General features: G+C 40.6%; 1 protein-coding gene across 5 annotated transcripts in view; it reads right to left on the bottom strand.

Annotated features, from left to right (window-relative positions):
• Positions 1-4,057: 4,057 nt before the first annotated feature.
• GNPAT (glyceronephosphate O-acyltransferase) overlaps positions 4,058-16,438 on the bottom strand; it is a 447,736-nt gene continuing 435,355 nt past the window's right edge. For all 5 annotated transcript variants that reach the window (XM_073551868.1, XM_073551870.1, XM_073551869.1 and 2 more), the window contains 2 exons: positions 7,095-7,156; positions 4,058-4,819 (listed from right to left, as the gene is read on the bottom strand). In XM_073551868.1, coding sequence (XP_073407969.1) covers positions 4,776-4,819; positions 7,095-7,156 — 106 coding nt within the window. In that variant the 3' untranslated portion in view covers positions 4,058-4,775. The remainder of the gene's footprint in view (positions 4,820-7,094; positions 7,157-16,438) is intronic.

Here is a 16,438-nt window from a genome sequence, read left to right on the forward strand (position 1 = left end):
TGCAGCGCTGCTGCGGGGGGCTCTTTCTCTACAGGCCCCCGGATCCAAGATGGCGACGGGGGCCTGCAGGAAGCTGGCTTCCTCAGTGCCTGCAAAGCGCAGGCATGAGGAAGCCCTCGGCACTGCCTGTGACAGATCGCTGATCTGTCACAGTGACCTGTGATGTGACAGATCAGCGATCTGTCACAGGACAGTGATGTCCCACCTGGGACTATGTAATAAAGTAAAAAAAAAAATAAAAAAAAGTGTAAAAATAATTTTTAAAAAAATCGCCAAGTAAATTAGTAAAAAAAAAAAAAAAAATATTCCCCAATAAATTCATTTTTTGAAAATTAAAAAAAAACAATAAAAGTACACATATTAGGTATCTCTGCGTCCGTAACGACCCGCCCTATAAAACTGTCCCATTAGTTAACCCCTTTAGCGAACCCCTTAAAAAATAAAAATAAAAAACGAAGCAAAAAATAATGATTTATTATCATACCGCCAAACAATAAGTGTAATAGCGCGCGATCAAAAAGACGCATATAAATATCCATGGTATCGCTGAAAACGTCATCTTGTCCCGCAAAAAACGAGCCGCCACACAGCATCATCAGCGAAAAAATAAAAAAGTTATAGCTCGCACAATAAAGCAATGCAAAAATAATTATTTTTTATATAAAATAGTTTTCATTGCATAAATCCGACAAAACATAAAAAAACGACCTAAATGAGGTATCGCTGTAACCGTACTGACCCGAAGAATAAAACCTCTTTATCAATTTTACCGCACGCGGAACGGTGTAAACGCACTCCCCCAAAAGAAATTCATGAAACGCTGGTTTTTGTTCATTCTGCGTCCCAAAAATCGGAATAAAAAGCGATCAAAAAATGTCACGTGCCCGAAAATGGTACCGATAAAAACGTCAACTCGTCCCGCAAAAAATAAGACCTCACATGACTCGGTGGGTCAAAATACGGAAAAATTATAGCTCTCAATATGTGGTGATGCAAAAACTATTTTTACAATAAAAAGCGTCTTTTAGCGAGCGACAGCTGTCAAACATAAAAACCGCCATAAATAGTAAATCAAACCCCCCGTTATCACCCCGTTAGTTAGGGAAAAATAATAAAATAAAAAAACATGTATTTATTTCCATTTTTCCATTAGGGTTAGGGCTAGGGCTAGGGCTGAGATTAGGGTTAGGGGTGTGTTGGGGTTCGGGTTGGAGTTAGAATTGGGGGTTTCCACTGTTTGGGCACATCAGGGGCTCTCCAAATGCAACATTGCGTCTGATCTCAATTCCAGCCAATTCTGAGTTGAAAAAGTCATATGGTGCTCCTTCCCTTCCAAGCTCTGCCATGCGCCCAAACAGTGTTTTACCCCCACATGTAGGGTATCAACCTACTCAGGACAAATTGCAAAACAATTTTTGGGGTCCAATTTCTCCTGTTACCCTTAAGAAAATAAAAAATTGGGGGCAAAAATATCATTTTTGTGGAAAAAAATGTTTTTTTTATTTTCACGTCCGAGCGTTATAAACTTCTGTGAAGCACTTGGGGGTAAAGTGCTCACCACACATCTAGATAAGTTCCGTGGGGGGGTCTAGTGTCCAAAATGGGGTCACATGTGGGGAGTTTCAATAGTTTAGGTACATCAGGGGCTCTCCAAACGCACATGACACCCGCAGACCATTCCATCAAAGTCTGCATTCCAAAACGTCACTGCTTCCCTTCCGAGCCCCGACGTGTGTCCATACAGTAGTTTTCTCCCACATATGGGGTGTCAGCGTACTCATGACAAATTGGACAACAACTTTTGGGGTCCAATTTCTCCTGTTACCCTTGGGAAAATGAAAAAATTGGGGACTAATTGATCATGTTTGTGGAAAAAATACAATTTTTTTATTTTCATGCCCGGGCATTATAAACTTCTGTGAAGCCCTTGGGGGTTCAAAGTGCTCACCACACATCTAGATAAGTTCCTTAGGGGTTCTCGTTTCCAAAATGGGGTCATTTGTGGGTGTTTCCACTGTTTAGGTACATTAGGGGCTCTCCAAAGGCAACATGACACCCGCAGACCATTCCATCAAAGTCTGCATTCCAAAACGTCACTACTTCCCTTCCGAGCCCTGACGTGTGTCCATACAGTAGTTTTCTCCCACATATGGGGTGTCAGCGTACTCAGGACAAATTGGACAACAACTTTTGGGGTTCAATTTCTCCTGTTACCCTTGGGAAAATAAAAAAAATGGTGACTAAAAGATCATGTTTGTGGAAAAAATCCGAATTTTTTATTTTCACACCCGGGCGTTATAAACTTCTGTGAAGCACTGGGGGGTTCAAAGTGCTCACCACACATCTAGATAAGTTCCTTGGGGGGTCTAGTTTACAAAATGGTGTCATTTGTGGGGGGTTTCCACTGTTTAGGTACATCAGGGGTTTTCCAATCGCGACATGGTGTCCGATCTCAATTCCAGCCAAAAACGTCAAATGGCGCTGCTTCCCTTCCGAGCTCTGCCATGCGCCCAAATAGTGGTTTACTCCCACATGTGGGGTATCAGCGTACTCAGGACAAATTGCACAATAACTTTTAGGGTGCTGCTACCCTTGGAAAAATAAGAATTGAGGGTGAAAAGATCATTTTTGTGGAAAAAATATGATTTTTTAATTGTACGGCTTTATGTTATAAACTTCTGTGAAGCCCTTGGGGGTTCAAAGTTCTCACCACACATCTAGATAAGTTCCTTAGGGGGTCTAGTTTCCAAAATGGTGTCATTTGTGGGGGGTCTCCACTGTTTAGGTACATCAGGGGTTTTCCAATCGCGACATGGTGTCCGATCTCAATTCCAGCCAAAAACGTCAAATGGCGCTGCTTCCCTTCCGAGCTCTGCCATGCGCCCAAATAGTGGTTTACCCCCACATGTGGGGTATCAGCGTACTCAGGACAAATTGCACAATAACTTTTAGGGTGCTGTTACCCTTGGAAAAATAAGAATTGAGGGTGAAAAGATCATTTTTGTGGAAAAAATATGATTTTTTAATTGTACCGCTGTACGTTATAAACTTCTGTAAAGCCCTTGTGGGTTCAAAGTTCTCACCACATATCTAGATAAGTTCCTTGGGGGGTCTAGTTTCCAAAATGGGGTCACTTGTAGGGGGTTTCCACTGTTTAGGTACATCAGGGACTCTCCAAACGTGACATGGCGTCCGATCTGAATTCCAGCCAATTTTGCATTGAAAAAGTCAAACGGCGCTCCTTCCATTCTGAGCTCTGCCATGCGCCGAAACAGTCGTTCCCCCCACAAATCAGGTATCAGCGTACTCAGGACAAATTGCACAATAACTTTTGCAGTCCAATTTCTCCTGTTACCCTTGGTAAAATAAAAAAAATTGAACCTGAAGTATTTTTTTTGTGAAAAAAAAGTTAGATGTTCATTTCTTTTTAAATATTCAAAAAAATTCCTGTGACGCACCTAATGGGTTAATAAACATCTTGAATGTGGTTTTGAGCACGTTAAGGGGTGCAGTTTTTAGAATGGTGTCACTTTTGGGTATTTTCTATCATATAGACCCCTCAAAGTGGCTTCAAATGTGATGTGGTCCAAAAAATAAAATGGTGTTGTAAAAATGAGAAATCGCTGGTCAACTTTTAACCCTTCTAACTTCCTAACAAAAAAACAAAAAAAAATTTTGGTTCAAAAATTGTGCTGATGTAAAGTAAACATGTGGGAAATGTTAGTTATCAAGTTTTTTGTGTGCCGTATCTCTGTGATTTAAGGGCATAAAAATTCAAAGTTGGAAAATTGCGAAATTTTCAAAATTTTTGCCAAATTTCCGTTTTTTTCACAAATAAACGCAAGTTATTTGAATGAAATTTTACCACTAACATGAAGTACAATATGTCACAAGAAAACAATGTCAGAATCACCGGGATCCATGGAAGCGTTCCAGAGTTATGACCTCATAAAGGTACAGTGGTCAGAATTGTAAAAATTGGCCCGGTCATGAACGTGCAAACCACCCTGGGGGTGAAGGGGTTAAAGTTCTGGACAAAATAAAAATAACCTGTAAATTCAATTTTTACAATTTTATTTTAGTACAACAGTTTATATAAAGACAATAACTGATGTAAAGTATATATTTATTCTGTGCTCTTTTTATGGATTTACATTTTTGGAAATTGAAGTTATGTACAGTACAGTAGCTTCCTCCCAGTTTTCAGAAATCATAGATATGGCACAAAAAAAATAAGTAAAAATTACAAACATTTCACTTTAAGAGCTTTTGGGTAACCGTAAATGACAATACTACAAGATCTACAAAATAAGCAACACCAATACAGGATTCTGGTGTGAGATATGGATGTATACATGGTAAATACAACAGTGTCAGAATTTGCTGTTTTAAAACCATCAGGTTGCAACATTTGTTCTGCTGTAACACAACCTGTGTCGAACGTGCCGCAACGAAGTAAGTCATTCACTTATAATGGGGTCACAATCTTTGTGCAATTCGCTCCTTAGCACCTCATTTTGCTTTATGGGCTAGGAAAAGCTCATTAAGAAACTCATAGGGCATCAGCAGCAGATGTCACAAACATTTGTTCTTGATGCTTTTTTCATTGGCATAGTGATTAGTCTGCAAAATTGATCGGTCAATGACAAGTATAAGCAGCTGCCCTTTGCTTCCATCTCCATTAGGAATTTCCAAAGTTAAGTGATCTTATGTGACTGGATCAATATTTAAAACCGTTGTTGTAACCAAAATGGCTCAAGGTACACTCACAAATCTTAAAGTCGGGCCACTAGGATCTTCTTTCCAGATATCTGTGGTCCTAGTATGAAATCATAAGAAAATTATACATTAGGTATTCTGGTTTTATCACCGGCCGGTAGAGAATACAGGATGAAACATTTATCTCAATATTCATCATTTGCGTTTTTTGGGGGGAAGAAGGACCACTTTTTTTTTTGCCTTTCAGGAATTTGTTGCTGTTTTTGCACCTAATTCTTCAAAATGGAGCACACTGTTCATGAATTTTCCACAAACTAAAAAACTGGCTTTATTTGTCTTTGAACTTTTTTAACTAGCATTATTAAATTCACAACTTATGGATGAAATAAATAAATGAAATAGATGAACACACAAAAAAATTAACTTTAAAACTAAATAGAAATGAAAAGGATTTGAACATGTCACAAAGAAAAAAACAGGCACAAAATGAGACAAAAAGCTGAAAAGCAATGATGAATCGTCCACTTTCTTTCCTGCAGTTAACAGTTAGCTTTTTTCGCATTTTTGAAGCGTTTTTACTGGCAAAAACGCTTAAAAAATGCTTACAAGAAATATCCCATTCATTTTAATGAATTATGCATTTTTTGTGCATATTGATGCATTTCTAACTATATTCTATGAGACTGGGGATGCTCCGGAAAAAAAAGCATAAAAAACGTGCAAAAACCGCGCGCAAAAAAAAAAAGCGCGTTTTCTGGGAAGGAGTCCGGTTTTTAGTCAGGAATTTTCTGCATAAGTGGGTACATAGCCTCACTGTGTAGAATGACGCCTCCTGTTAACCAAGGCGATGACTGTTCTAGGGTAGATTTATATAACTTTTTATATGCTGCAGAAAAAAACCTCACTGCATCTTTTTCACCAACATACTGAAAATAACAGCAGTGCACTCCTGAGCATCCTGAGGATGCAATCTGGTATGGTGCAGCAATAGGGCTGCCACAGAGTTGCAAAAAATCACGACTATACCTCTCTCAATATGCGAACAGGAAGAAAGTGAACCAGCTTGAGATGAGGCGGCTGCAACTATGCAAAGCTTCATTGGACTTCTTTAAAAAAAATATGCATAGCAAACAGTGGGCACACCAGTGAGGATCATCAACGCATTTCAACTAAGAAGTCTTACTCATGATCTACCTCATAGTGCATTAGAGACATATATATAGAATAAACATGACATTGAACAGACAATTAAAAATGCAAAAAAAACATATGTAAATGTAGAAAAAAGCAATCACCAATTCAAAACCATCATGGACAATAATTAAATTGACATAATATTTTCCCTATATGTATCTAAGTAATATAACAAACTGGATAATGCCACAGAATGGGGAACTGATGGACATAAACCCACTACATCACATGTTAGCCATGCATATTCTTCCTTCAAGTAACACTGAAAATGTGGTGTATCTTATAGAATGCATCACATGTAAAGTTCAGTATATTGGCCGCACTACATGTCTGCTAAAGGTGCGTGTCAGACGAAACTTATCGGACACCGTAAATTCTAAAGCCTTTTCCTCCTCAGCTGTGTCAATACATTTTTACAATGTGCGCAAAGGCAATCTAAGGAGTCTTAGATTTTGTGGAATAGAAAAGGTTTATAAACCTCTGAGTGGAGGTAATTTACAACAGAAACTTTTCAATCGTGAAACATTGGATGTTTATGCTTGACACCCGCATTCCTCATGGTCTCAATGCTAGACAAGACTTAACAAAAAAATTGTTTAGGTATTATTCCATAAGGGAAAATATGTCAATTTAATTATTGACCTTGATGGTTTTGAATTGGTGATTGCTTTTTTCTACATTTACATATGCTTTTTTGCATTTTTAATTGTCTGTCCATTCAATGTCATGTTTATTCTATATATATGTCTCTAATGCACTATGAGGTAGATCATGAGTAAGAGTTCTTAGTTGAAACGTGTTGATCGTCCTCACTGGTGTGCCCGCTGTTTGCTATGCATATTTTTTTTAAAGAACATTATATATCTTTAAAATTGTCCAATAAAGGTTGGCAGAATTGCAGCCGCCTCTATCTCGAGCTGGATCATTTTTTTCCTGTTCTCATTTGGCGTGGGTGCTCACCACAATCCGGGCTGGGCGTTGGCAGGTTTGGGGATTTCATCACAGACCGGTAAAGCTGACTATTTTTTTTACTTATTGTCTTTATATGCCTCCAAATCCAAATCAGTCTTTTCTTATATACTCTGGACATGGAGCAAGCTACATAGCGACTGACAGCATTATTATAAAATATTACAGGAAAATTAAAATAAATCACATTAATAGAATTTCATGTATCTCACCAAGTTTTCCTTTCATGCCTGCCATAGCTTGCCTATCTGTAGTGAAGTTTTCTGCAGGACCCCTGAAAAGTAAGAGTTAAAATGCAGTTAAACATAGTAGCACTTGTATAATCTAGACTAACTCTAAAAGTAAGACATAGCAAGATGCTGAACATGTCATATATAGCTAAAGCTGAAACCTTTAGGATATGGTCCCTGTATGAGCTTTTGGGGAGATTTTGATGCTGCAGCATTTCTGCACCTATTAAATTAGATTACTTGAGGTTTTTCATTGCTTTATTTTAACATTTTTGAAGATGCATTTTTTTGTCTTGAGTGCATCATGCTTTAAATAAATCTAAGTTACTCACTGGTATCAGGATTTTACAGAGCCATTGACAGCGCCACCTAAGAGAGGGTATCCGCCCATCATGGACAGGAAACCTACCTGCATCAGTTGGGTTTCAGAACATGAGAGGACCTTTAAACAGTTATTCAAAGAGAAGACCTCCAGACAGTTATTAAAACAACTATCACCACTCAACATTTTTTATTAACATCCCTATGTCGTGCACACCAACTAGTGAGAAAAAGGGTGGGAATATAAAGGTGCTGTCATGAGCTCTGTAAAATCCCATTACCAGTAAGCAACTAAGATTTTTTCTCCTTCTCCCATGATAGCACCACCTGAGAGATTTAATGTAGACCAAGGCACCTTAGGGTGGGATCACAGCTTGTAACACCTTTCTTCCAAAGGACAGGTTATCAGAAGGCACATTAAGTCGATAATGCTTATAGAAAATAGGAGAGGACCATGTCACTGCTTTACATATCCTGTAGATTGACACTTCTGCCCAGGAAGTTGCCATGGCCCTGATGGAATGAGCCTTCAAGTTCTCTGGAACTGGTATATAACTAGAGGAATAGGCTAAGCTAATGACGTCCCTAATCCATCAAGCTATGGTACCCCTTGTTACTTTGAGGTCTTTCCTAACTTCTTGGAATGACATGAAAAAGGATTCACCCTTCCTCCATTGTTATGACATGGCTAAATACTGTACCAGGATCCATTTAACATCTAGCATGTGAAGTCTCTGCTCCTCTGCATTATTAGGATTTCTAAAAAGAGGGGAGAACAATTTCTTGGCTCCTATAGAAATTGTATCATCAGAGAGGAAGAGGCCACAACTCTAGTGCCACCTTTTGGAAGTAGCAATCCTAAAAGTCAATGTCGACCCTTTAATGAACCTTGTCACATGACTTTCCTAAAAACCATACCAGAATCTCAATTTGCAGACTATGTGTTTCGGGGTACTGCTCCTCATCAATGCAAAGTGTGAGATCTGGTTTGGCTGTGTGAGAGGCGTCTGACTGATATCCAAGAAGTATTGTTACTCCTTGCGGAGATTGATATACTAAGCATGCCGAGATGAGGAGACTTAAAGCCGCAATGCTCCTCTGGGAGATATGCAAATTGTCTCTTCAGAGACGGAGAAGAGTAGAACTCTAGTGCCACCTATTGGAATTTAAGTCTCCCTCATCTCGGCATGCTTAGCATGTCAATTTCCACAAGGAGAAACGATACTTCTTGGATATCGGTCAGACGCCTTTCACACAGCCAAACCAGATCTTACAGTTTGCACTGACGAGGGGCAGTACCCCAAAACACACTGTCTGCAAATTGAGATTCTGGTTTGACTTTTATCCTAAGTCATGTGACAAGGCTCATTAAAGGGTCGACATTGACTTTTAGGATTGCTACTTCCAATAGGTGGCACTAGAGTTCTACTCCTCTTCCTATCTGAAGAGACAATTTGCATATTTCCCAAAGGATCATTGCAGCTTTAAGTCTCCTCTTCTTGGCATGCTTAGCATGTAAATCTCTGCAAGGAGAAACAATACTTCTTGGATATTGGCTCCTATGGAATTTAGATGCCACTTTTGGAAGATTTGCAGGGTCTTGTCTCAGTATAACTCTATCTTCTGTGATCTGTGTAAACTGGTGGTTGACTGATAGAGCCTGTAAGTCACTGACCCTGATGGCTGATGTTAGGGCCACCAATATTACTGTCTTTAGGGCGAGTATCTTGACTGGTAATTTGTCTAAGGGCTCAAAGGGAGATCTCGTTAATGCTTTGAAGACTAGGTTTAGATCCCAAGGAGGCATTTTTGGGGATGGTATTGGTGTTGATCTATCACATGCTTTAATAAACCTAATTATCCACCTATCTACTGCTAGGTTATAATTATATACAGCCCCTAGAGCTGATACTTGCACCTTAAGTGTGCTAGTGGCCAAGTCAATCTCCATACTCTTGAAGAAACTTTAACACAGCCTTTATTGGAATTTTTCCTTCCAAGGATTGTCCCGAACTAGACAAGAATTTTGCCCATGTCCAACCATATATACCGGTTTCCAGCTCTGCAGCTGGGTAGAGACTAAGTCAGGGGAGAAGCCCTTTTGGAATAATAGCGACCTCTCAAACTCTAGGCTGTCAAATGCAGGCCTGACCTCTGAAGATGACAAACTGAGCCCTGCTTGAGGAGATCCGGGATATTTGGGAGGATCCAGGGATCTGAAAAGGACATCATCCTCATCCACGAGAACCATGGACTCTTGGGCCAAAATGGTGCAATAAGAATGACATCTATTCTCTCTTCCCGAATCTTCCTTAGCATCAACATTAACGGGGGAAGGCATAGGGTAGGTTGAAGTCCCAGGGAATGTGTAGTGCATCCAGTGCATATGGCTTTTCTCTCGGATTCAGAGAGCAGAAATGTTTTCTGTTTTGCTTGTTTGCGAACAGGTCTATTTCTGGCTGCCCCCATCGTTCCATAATTTGTTGGAATATTACTGGATTCAGGTAGGGCTCTGTACTGAAGGTGCCTGACTTGCTTGTTTATAAGCAAGGCTACTCTCAGGTACTGCTGGTCTTTCACGTGGATTATGATGTGGTAATAAGCATACTTTAAGGCCAGGACACTCATATAACTGCACGGGAACAGCATTTTTATGGTCAATCTTATGGACTCCATCTTGAAGGGTCTGTAGACCAGAAACTTGTTTACTCGCTTGGGGTTGACTATAGTCCTTAAGGTACAGTTGTGTTTTCTTATCAGGAATAGGGGAGAATAGAATCCTTTCCCATGCTGCTGTACCTTCACCTCCACCAGAACCTGTTTCCTTAGAAAGTTTAGTACTTCTGCCTCTAGGGCTAATTGTTTCCCAGGAGTTTTGGGAGATGACATCTTGAACGTGTGCCAGTGAGTAAGCCTGAATTCTAGTTTTAGCCCTGTCTGTTTTATACTCAGAATCCAGGTGTTGCATGAAATCTTCTCCCAGGCAGGCTGGAAGTGGGACAGCTTTCCTCTTATCTGGGGAAGCCCATCCCTTAGAGTGCTTTCTGGCCTCAAACAAAGGGCCCCTGAACAAGAAAGTCTCCACTTCTTCGCTTCCTATCCTTCCACTTTCCCTGTTCTCTGCGGGACTTGTTCATGTTATATCTCTTCTTGCGAAAGGAACTCTTATACTGCGGAATGAACACATTGGGAAATCCATTCTTTCTATCTGCTGCCATATCCAAAATATCAAGTGCTTGACCAAAGAGATATTTTCCTTCACATGAGATTGAGCATAATTTGGCTTTAGGTTGGCCATCCCCTGGCCAGCTCTTGAGCCGCAATGTTCTATGGGCAGCGTTTCTTAAGTTCGCTGACCTGGCCGCCAACCTGATTGAGTCCGTTTAAGCGTCAGTGAGGAAGGCAGCAGCTCCTTGCAATAGTGGAAGATTTGCCATGATGCTGTCTCTAGGGGTGTTGTTCCTGACTACTTGTTCCTCAAGTTGCTGTAACTAAACCATCGTAGATCTGGCCGTGCAGGTTGCTGCTATTGCTGGCTTTAATGCCCCCGCTGATGATTCCCATGCTTGTTTTAAATAAATCTCCACTCTTTTGTCTAGGGGGTCCCTAAGAGTGCCAAGATCTTTAAAGGCAAGGTAGGGAGAATTTTTAGAGGACTTTATCACTGCTACATCAGTCTTAGGGGTCTTCTACCATATGCTTGCTTCCTCCTCATCAAATGGGTACTTTCTGTTTGATGAAGACGGAAGACCCTTTTTCTCAGGTCTTTTTTATTCTTTGTCAATGAGCATTTTAATTTTAACTTTCTTCTGTTCTAAACCCACGAACATAATGCCCTAGACTGTCCTATGAGTTTTAGAATCTGAGATTCCCATGGCTGTCCTGATTGCTCTCACCAACTTGCCCGTGTCTTCTTCTGGAAAACATGGCCTACTCCCTGTGTCACTATCCGAAGGAGAAAGGGGAGGAGGAGACAGAAGAGTAAATCATTCCTACTCTCCAATACTACTTAACCATGCAAATCAGATGATTGCTGTTTTGGTCTCTTTTTCCCCTTTTCCTGTTTCATTAGATGTTTCAATGAGTTTTAGATTTCTGATTTAATTATGGACTTTAAGTCGATAGCAAAACGCGGGGTTTCTTCAGAGATGTTCTTTGGAATGCAATCGGGACATAGTCTCTTTTAAATATGCAGGTAAACCATCCCTGCACAGCGCACATTCCTTATTATTCTGCTTGGCGCTACATTTCATAGGCCTTCCCTGGTAAAAAAATAAATAGAGAAAAGGGACCTAATAACATGGTGAACTTTCACGTAGATCACTCAACATTCTGTCATTCAATCTAGGGTACCGGAGATGAAGGTTGGATCGGTTCACATGAACATTCTCCCCTAGAAGTGGTGGACTCACGACCTGCTCTGCTCCTCTGGCCATTCTTGCTGCTGCTTGTCAAACTGCCACTGCTGCACTCTTTACAGTGACGCTGCTGATGCTGCAGTGGCTGCTGCTACTGAGGTGGCTGCAGAAGCATATCCATGCTGAGGACTACTGCAAAGGCCGGCACCATCTTTTGACCATTCCATATATACTGGGATGGTCCTGTTACACCTCTGTCTGGCTGCTCCCCGTTTTCCAGGTCAATGTTATTATTTAAATCTGGCGCACTGAGCACAGGGAGCCTCGGCACGCCCTGCGCATGCGCAGACCTGGATGGCCGCATTCTTAGTCTCCGGCACGATGTGGCATCGGGACGCAACGGACATTACATTCTGCATCCCACGTGTCCGCAGACCCGGGCGACCATGTTTACACCACAGTGACGAGTGCGTCGGGTCTTCCACCAGCGGACCCTGCAAGTGCTCAGACCCAGAAGCATGTCTTGGCGCACTCAGTACAGGGTACTCCTGTAGCCCAAGCGTGCGCAGACCTGGGACCTTGCATCGGCATGATACTTTTACCAAGACGTCTCTGCTTAAACAACGCTCCACCAACCTCTTTGCCAGTAGTACCTCACTCATCCGGAAGGCATCCGATCCTGGATACCCTTTAGACCTGGGTAAATCCAAACGTACCGCTATTCTTAGGTTCCCTCAAGGACAGGAAACCAAACTGAGGCAGAGGAGAGGTACTGCCCTTTTATTCAGTAGGCTTCCTGTCCTTGATGGGTGAATACCCTCTCTCAGATGGTGCTGCTATGGGAGAAAGGGAAAAAAGTTGCCTTGTTTTTTTTATACTTCTTGCCTTGTATTTGGCTTTGACAAAACTTTATTGATATACTTAGGTGCAGATTACATCTGTTTTTGATGCGTTTCTGCCCCAAAAATGCAGTGAAAATGCATCTGGGTTTTTACCTGCAGATTTTCCGCATGTAATACAAGATGATGAGGAAAATCCGCGCAGAAAACATTACGTGTAAGAGAAATTGAGATGCTGCGGATTTGAAACATTTGCTGCAGGTCACCTTACTCTGAGTAAAAAAGAAGCACAGTGGAATGAGATTTCTATAAATTTCATCTATTTATCTGGAACTGTAAGATGCTGCATTTTTTACGCAGTCAAAAATGCACCAAAAGCTCATTGTGGGAACTTGGCCTCACAACTGTCAAAAGGTCTGTCTGGTCTAGATCAGTACATACAGGTGTCTATTAAAATGTACTCCAATTCAGAGCTGATCCTGAGTGAACCAATTTTGCTTATTTGAGGTTTCATCCACAAATATAACATTTCTAAATGAGAGTCTGCAATAGTAGCAAAACAATGAAATAGGGCAGTGTGTAAAATGTCCCGTGTATGTTCTCATGCCATAGTATAAGGGTATGCAGGCCTTGTGTGTTTGCTATTCCCATTATGTAACTAAAATGAAAGGCACCTGTAATCTGTATCATTGGAGAGAAATGTCTTATAAGTAGTGTTGAGCATTCCGATACTGCAAATATCGGGTATCGGCTGATATTCGCTGTATCGGAATTCCGATACCGAGTACCGATATTTTTACAATATCGGATACCGGAATCGGAAGTTCCCATAATGCAATGAGCCACTGATGTGGCTGTGATTGGCTGCTGAAATGATGTCATCATGATGTGCGGGCCTGCCGGGGGTCTGTGCGGGCCTGCCGGGGGTCTGTGCCGGCTGCCGGGGGTCTGTGCCAGCTGCTGGGGGTCTGTACGGGACTGCCGGGGGTCTGTGCGGACTGCCGGGGGTCTGTGCGGGCCTGCCGGGGGTCTGTGCCGGCTGCCAGGGGTCTGTGCGGACAGCCGGGGGTCTGTACGGGCCTGCCGGGGGTCTGTGCCAGCTGCCGGGGGTGTGTGCGGACTGCCGGGGGTCTGTGCGTGTGCAGGCATCGTCCGATGGGACTACAAGTCCCATCGGGCTATGCCTGCTACAATGACAGTGATTGACACATTAGCCAATGATGGGACAGTAGTAGTCCCATCATCCGGCTAATGCGCAGAATGTAAAAAAAAAAATATATATACCTACTACATACATACTACATATATACAACATTCATACAACATACATACATACATACTACATACATACTACATATATACAACATTCATACAAAATACATACATACTACATATACAGTATACTACATTCATACAGCATATATACATATTACATTCATACAACATACATACATAATACATACATACTTCATATATACTACATTCATACAACATACATACTACATACATAATACAAACATACTACATTCATACAACATACATACTACATATATACTACATTCATACAGCATACGTACTACATATATACAACATTCATACAACATACATGCATACTACATACATACTTCATATATACTACATTCATACAACATACATACATATTACACTTACTACATATATACTACATTCATACAACATGCATACTACATACATACTACATTTATACAACATTCATACATACTTCATATATACTACATTCATACAACATACATACTACATATATACTACATTCATACAGCATACATACATACTACATATATACAACATTCATACAACATACATGCATACTACATACATACTACATATATACTACATTCATACAACATACATAGTACATACTGCATACATACAACATGCATACAACATGCTACAGACATACTACATACATACTTCATATATACTACATTCATACAACATACATACTACATATATACTACATTCATACAGCATACATACATACATAATACATGCATACTACATATATACAACATTCATATAACATACATGCATACTACATACTACATATATACTACATTCATACAACATACATACATTTGCAAAAAAACATATCGACTAAAAACCCTGTATTTGTTATCATCTTTTTATCAGCACTTGCTGACTACTGGTATATGTTTTACTGCAGGATATTTCTGCACAATTGTCATTCTGTGCTCTCTGTTTGTGTTTGAGTCAGTGGGTGGTATGAACAATGTCCTACCGACTTGTTCTTATGTGTGCATGTCACATGTGTTTTTAATCCTGTTTTTAATTATGTAGTATGTATGTAGTATATATGTATGTTGTATGAATGTTGTATACATGTAGTATGTATGTATGTTGTATGAATGTAGTATATATGTAGTATGTATGTATGTTGTATGAATGTAGTATATATGAAGTATGTATGTAGTATGTACAGTTGTGGCCAAAAGTATTGACACCCCTGCAATTCTGTCAGATAATACTCAGTTTCTTCCTGAAAATGATTGCAAACACAAATTCTTTGGTATTATTATCTTCATTTAATTTGTCTTAAATGAAAAAACACAAAAAGAATTGTCCTAAAGCCAAATTGGATATAATTCCACACCAAACATAAAAAAGAGGGTGGACAAAAGTATTGGCACTGTTCGAAAAATCATGTGATGCTTCTCTAATTTGTGTAATTATCAGCACCTGTAACTTACCTGTGGCACCTAACAGGTGTTGGCAATAACTAAATCACACTTGCAGCCAGTTGACATGGATTAAAGTTGACTCAACCTCTGTCCTGTGTCCTTGTGTGTACCACATTGAGCATGGAGAAAAGAAAGAAGACCAAAGAGCTGTCCGAGGACTTGAGAAACCAAATTGTGAGGAAGCATGAGCAATCTCAAGGCTAAAAGTCCATCTCCAAAGACCTGAATGTTCCTGTGTCTACCGTGCGCAGTGTCATCAAGAAGTTTAAAGCCCATGGCACTGTGGCTAACCTCCCTAGATGTGGACGGAAAAGAAAAATTGACAAGAGATTTCAACGCAAGATTGTGTGGATGTTGGATAAAGAACCTCGACTAACATCCAAACAAGTTCAAGCTGCCCTGCAGTCCGAGGGTACAACAGTGTCAACCCGTACTATCCGTTGGCGTCTGAATGAAAAGGGACTGTATGGTAGGAGACCCAGGAAGACCCCACTTCTTACCCCGAGACATAAAAAAGCCAGGCTGGAGTTTGCCAAAACTTACCTGAAAAAGCCTAAAACGTTTTGGAAGAATGTTCTCTGGTCAGATGAGACAAAAGTAGAGCTTTTTGGGCAAAGGCATCAACATAGAGTTTACAGGAGAAAAAAGAGGCATTCAAAGAAAAGAACACGGTCCCTACATTCAAACATGGCGGAGGTTCCCTGATGTTTTGGGGTTGCTTTGCTGCCTCTGGCACTGAACTGCTTGACCGTGTGCATGGCATTATTTAGTCAGAAGACTACCAACAAATTTTGCAGCATAATGTAGGGCCCAGTGTGAGAAAGCTGGGCCTCCCTCAGAGGTCATGGGTCTTCCAGCAGGACAATGACCCAAAACACACTTCAAAAAGCACTAGAAAATGGTTTGAGAGAAAGCACTGGAGACTTCTGAGTCCAGACCTGAATCCCATAGAACACCTGTGGAGAGATCTAAAAATGGCAGTTTGGAGAAGGCATCCTTCAGATATCAGGAACCTGGAGCAGTTTGCCAAAGAAGAATGGTCTAAAATTCCAGCAGAGCATTGTAAGAAA

Source organism: Dendrobates tinctorius, unplaced genomic scaffold (genome assembly GCF_039654945.1).
Source record: "Dendrobates tinctorius isolate UK_male_01 unplaced genomic scaffold, ASM3965494v1 ptg000181l, whole genome shotgun sequence".
In the NCBI taxonomy this organism is placed as follows: domain Eukaryota; kingdom Metazoa; phylum Chordata; class Amphibia; order Anura; family Dendrobatidae; genus Dendrobates; species Dendrobates tinctorius.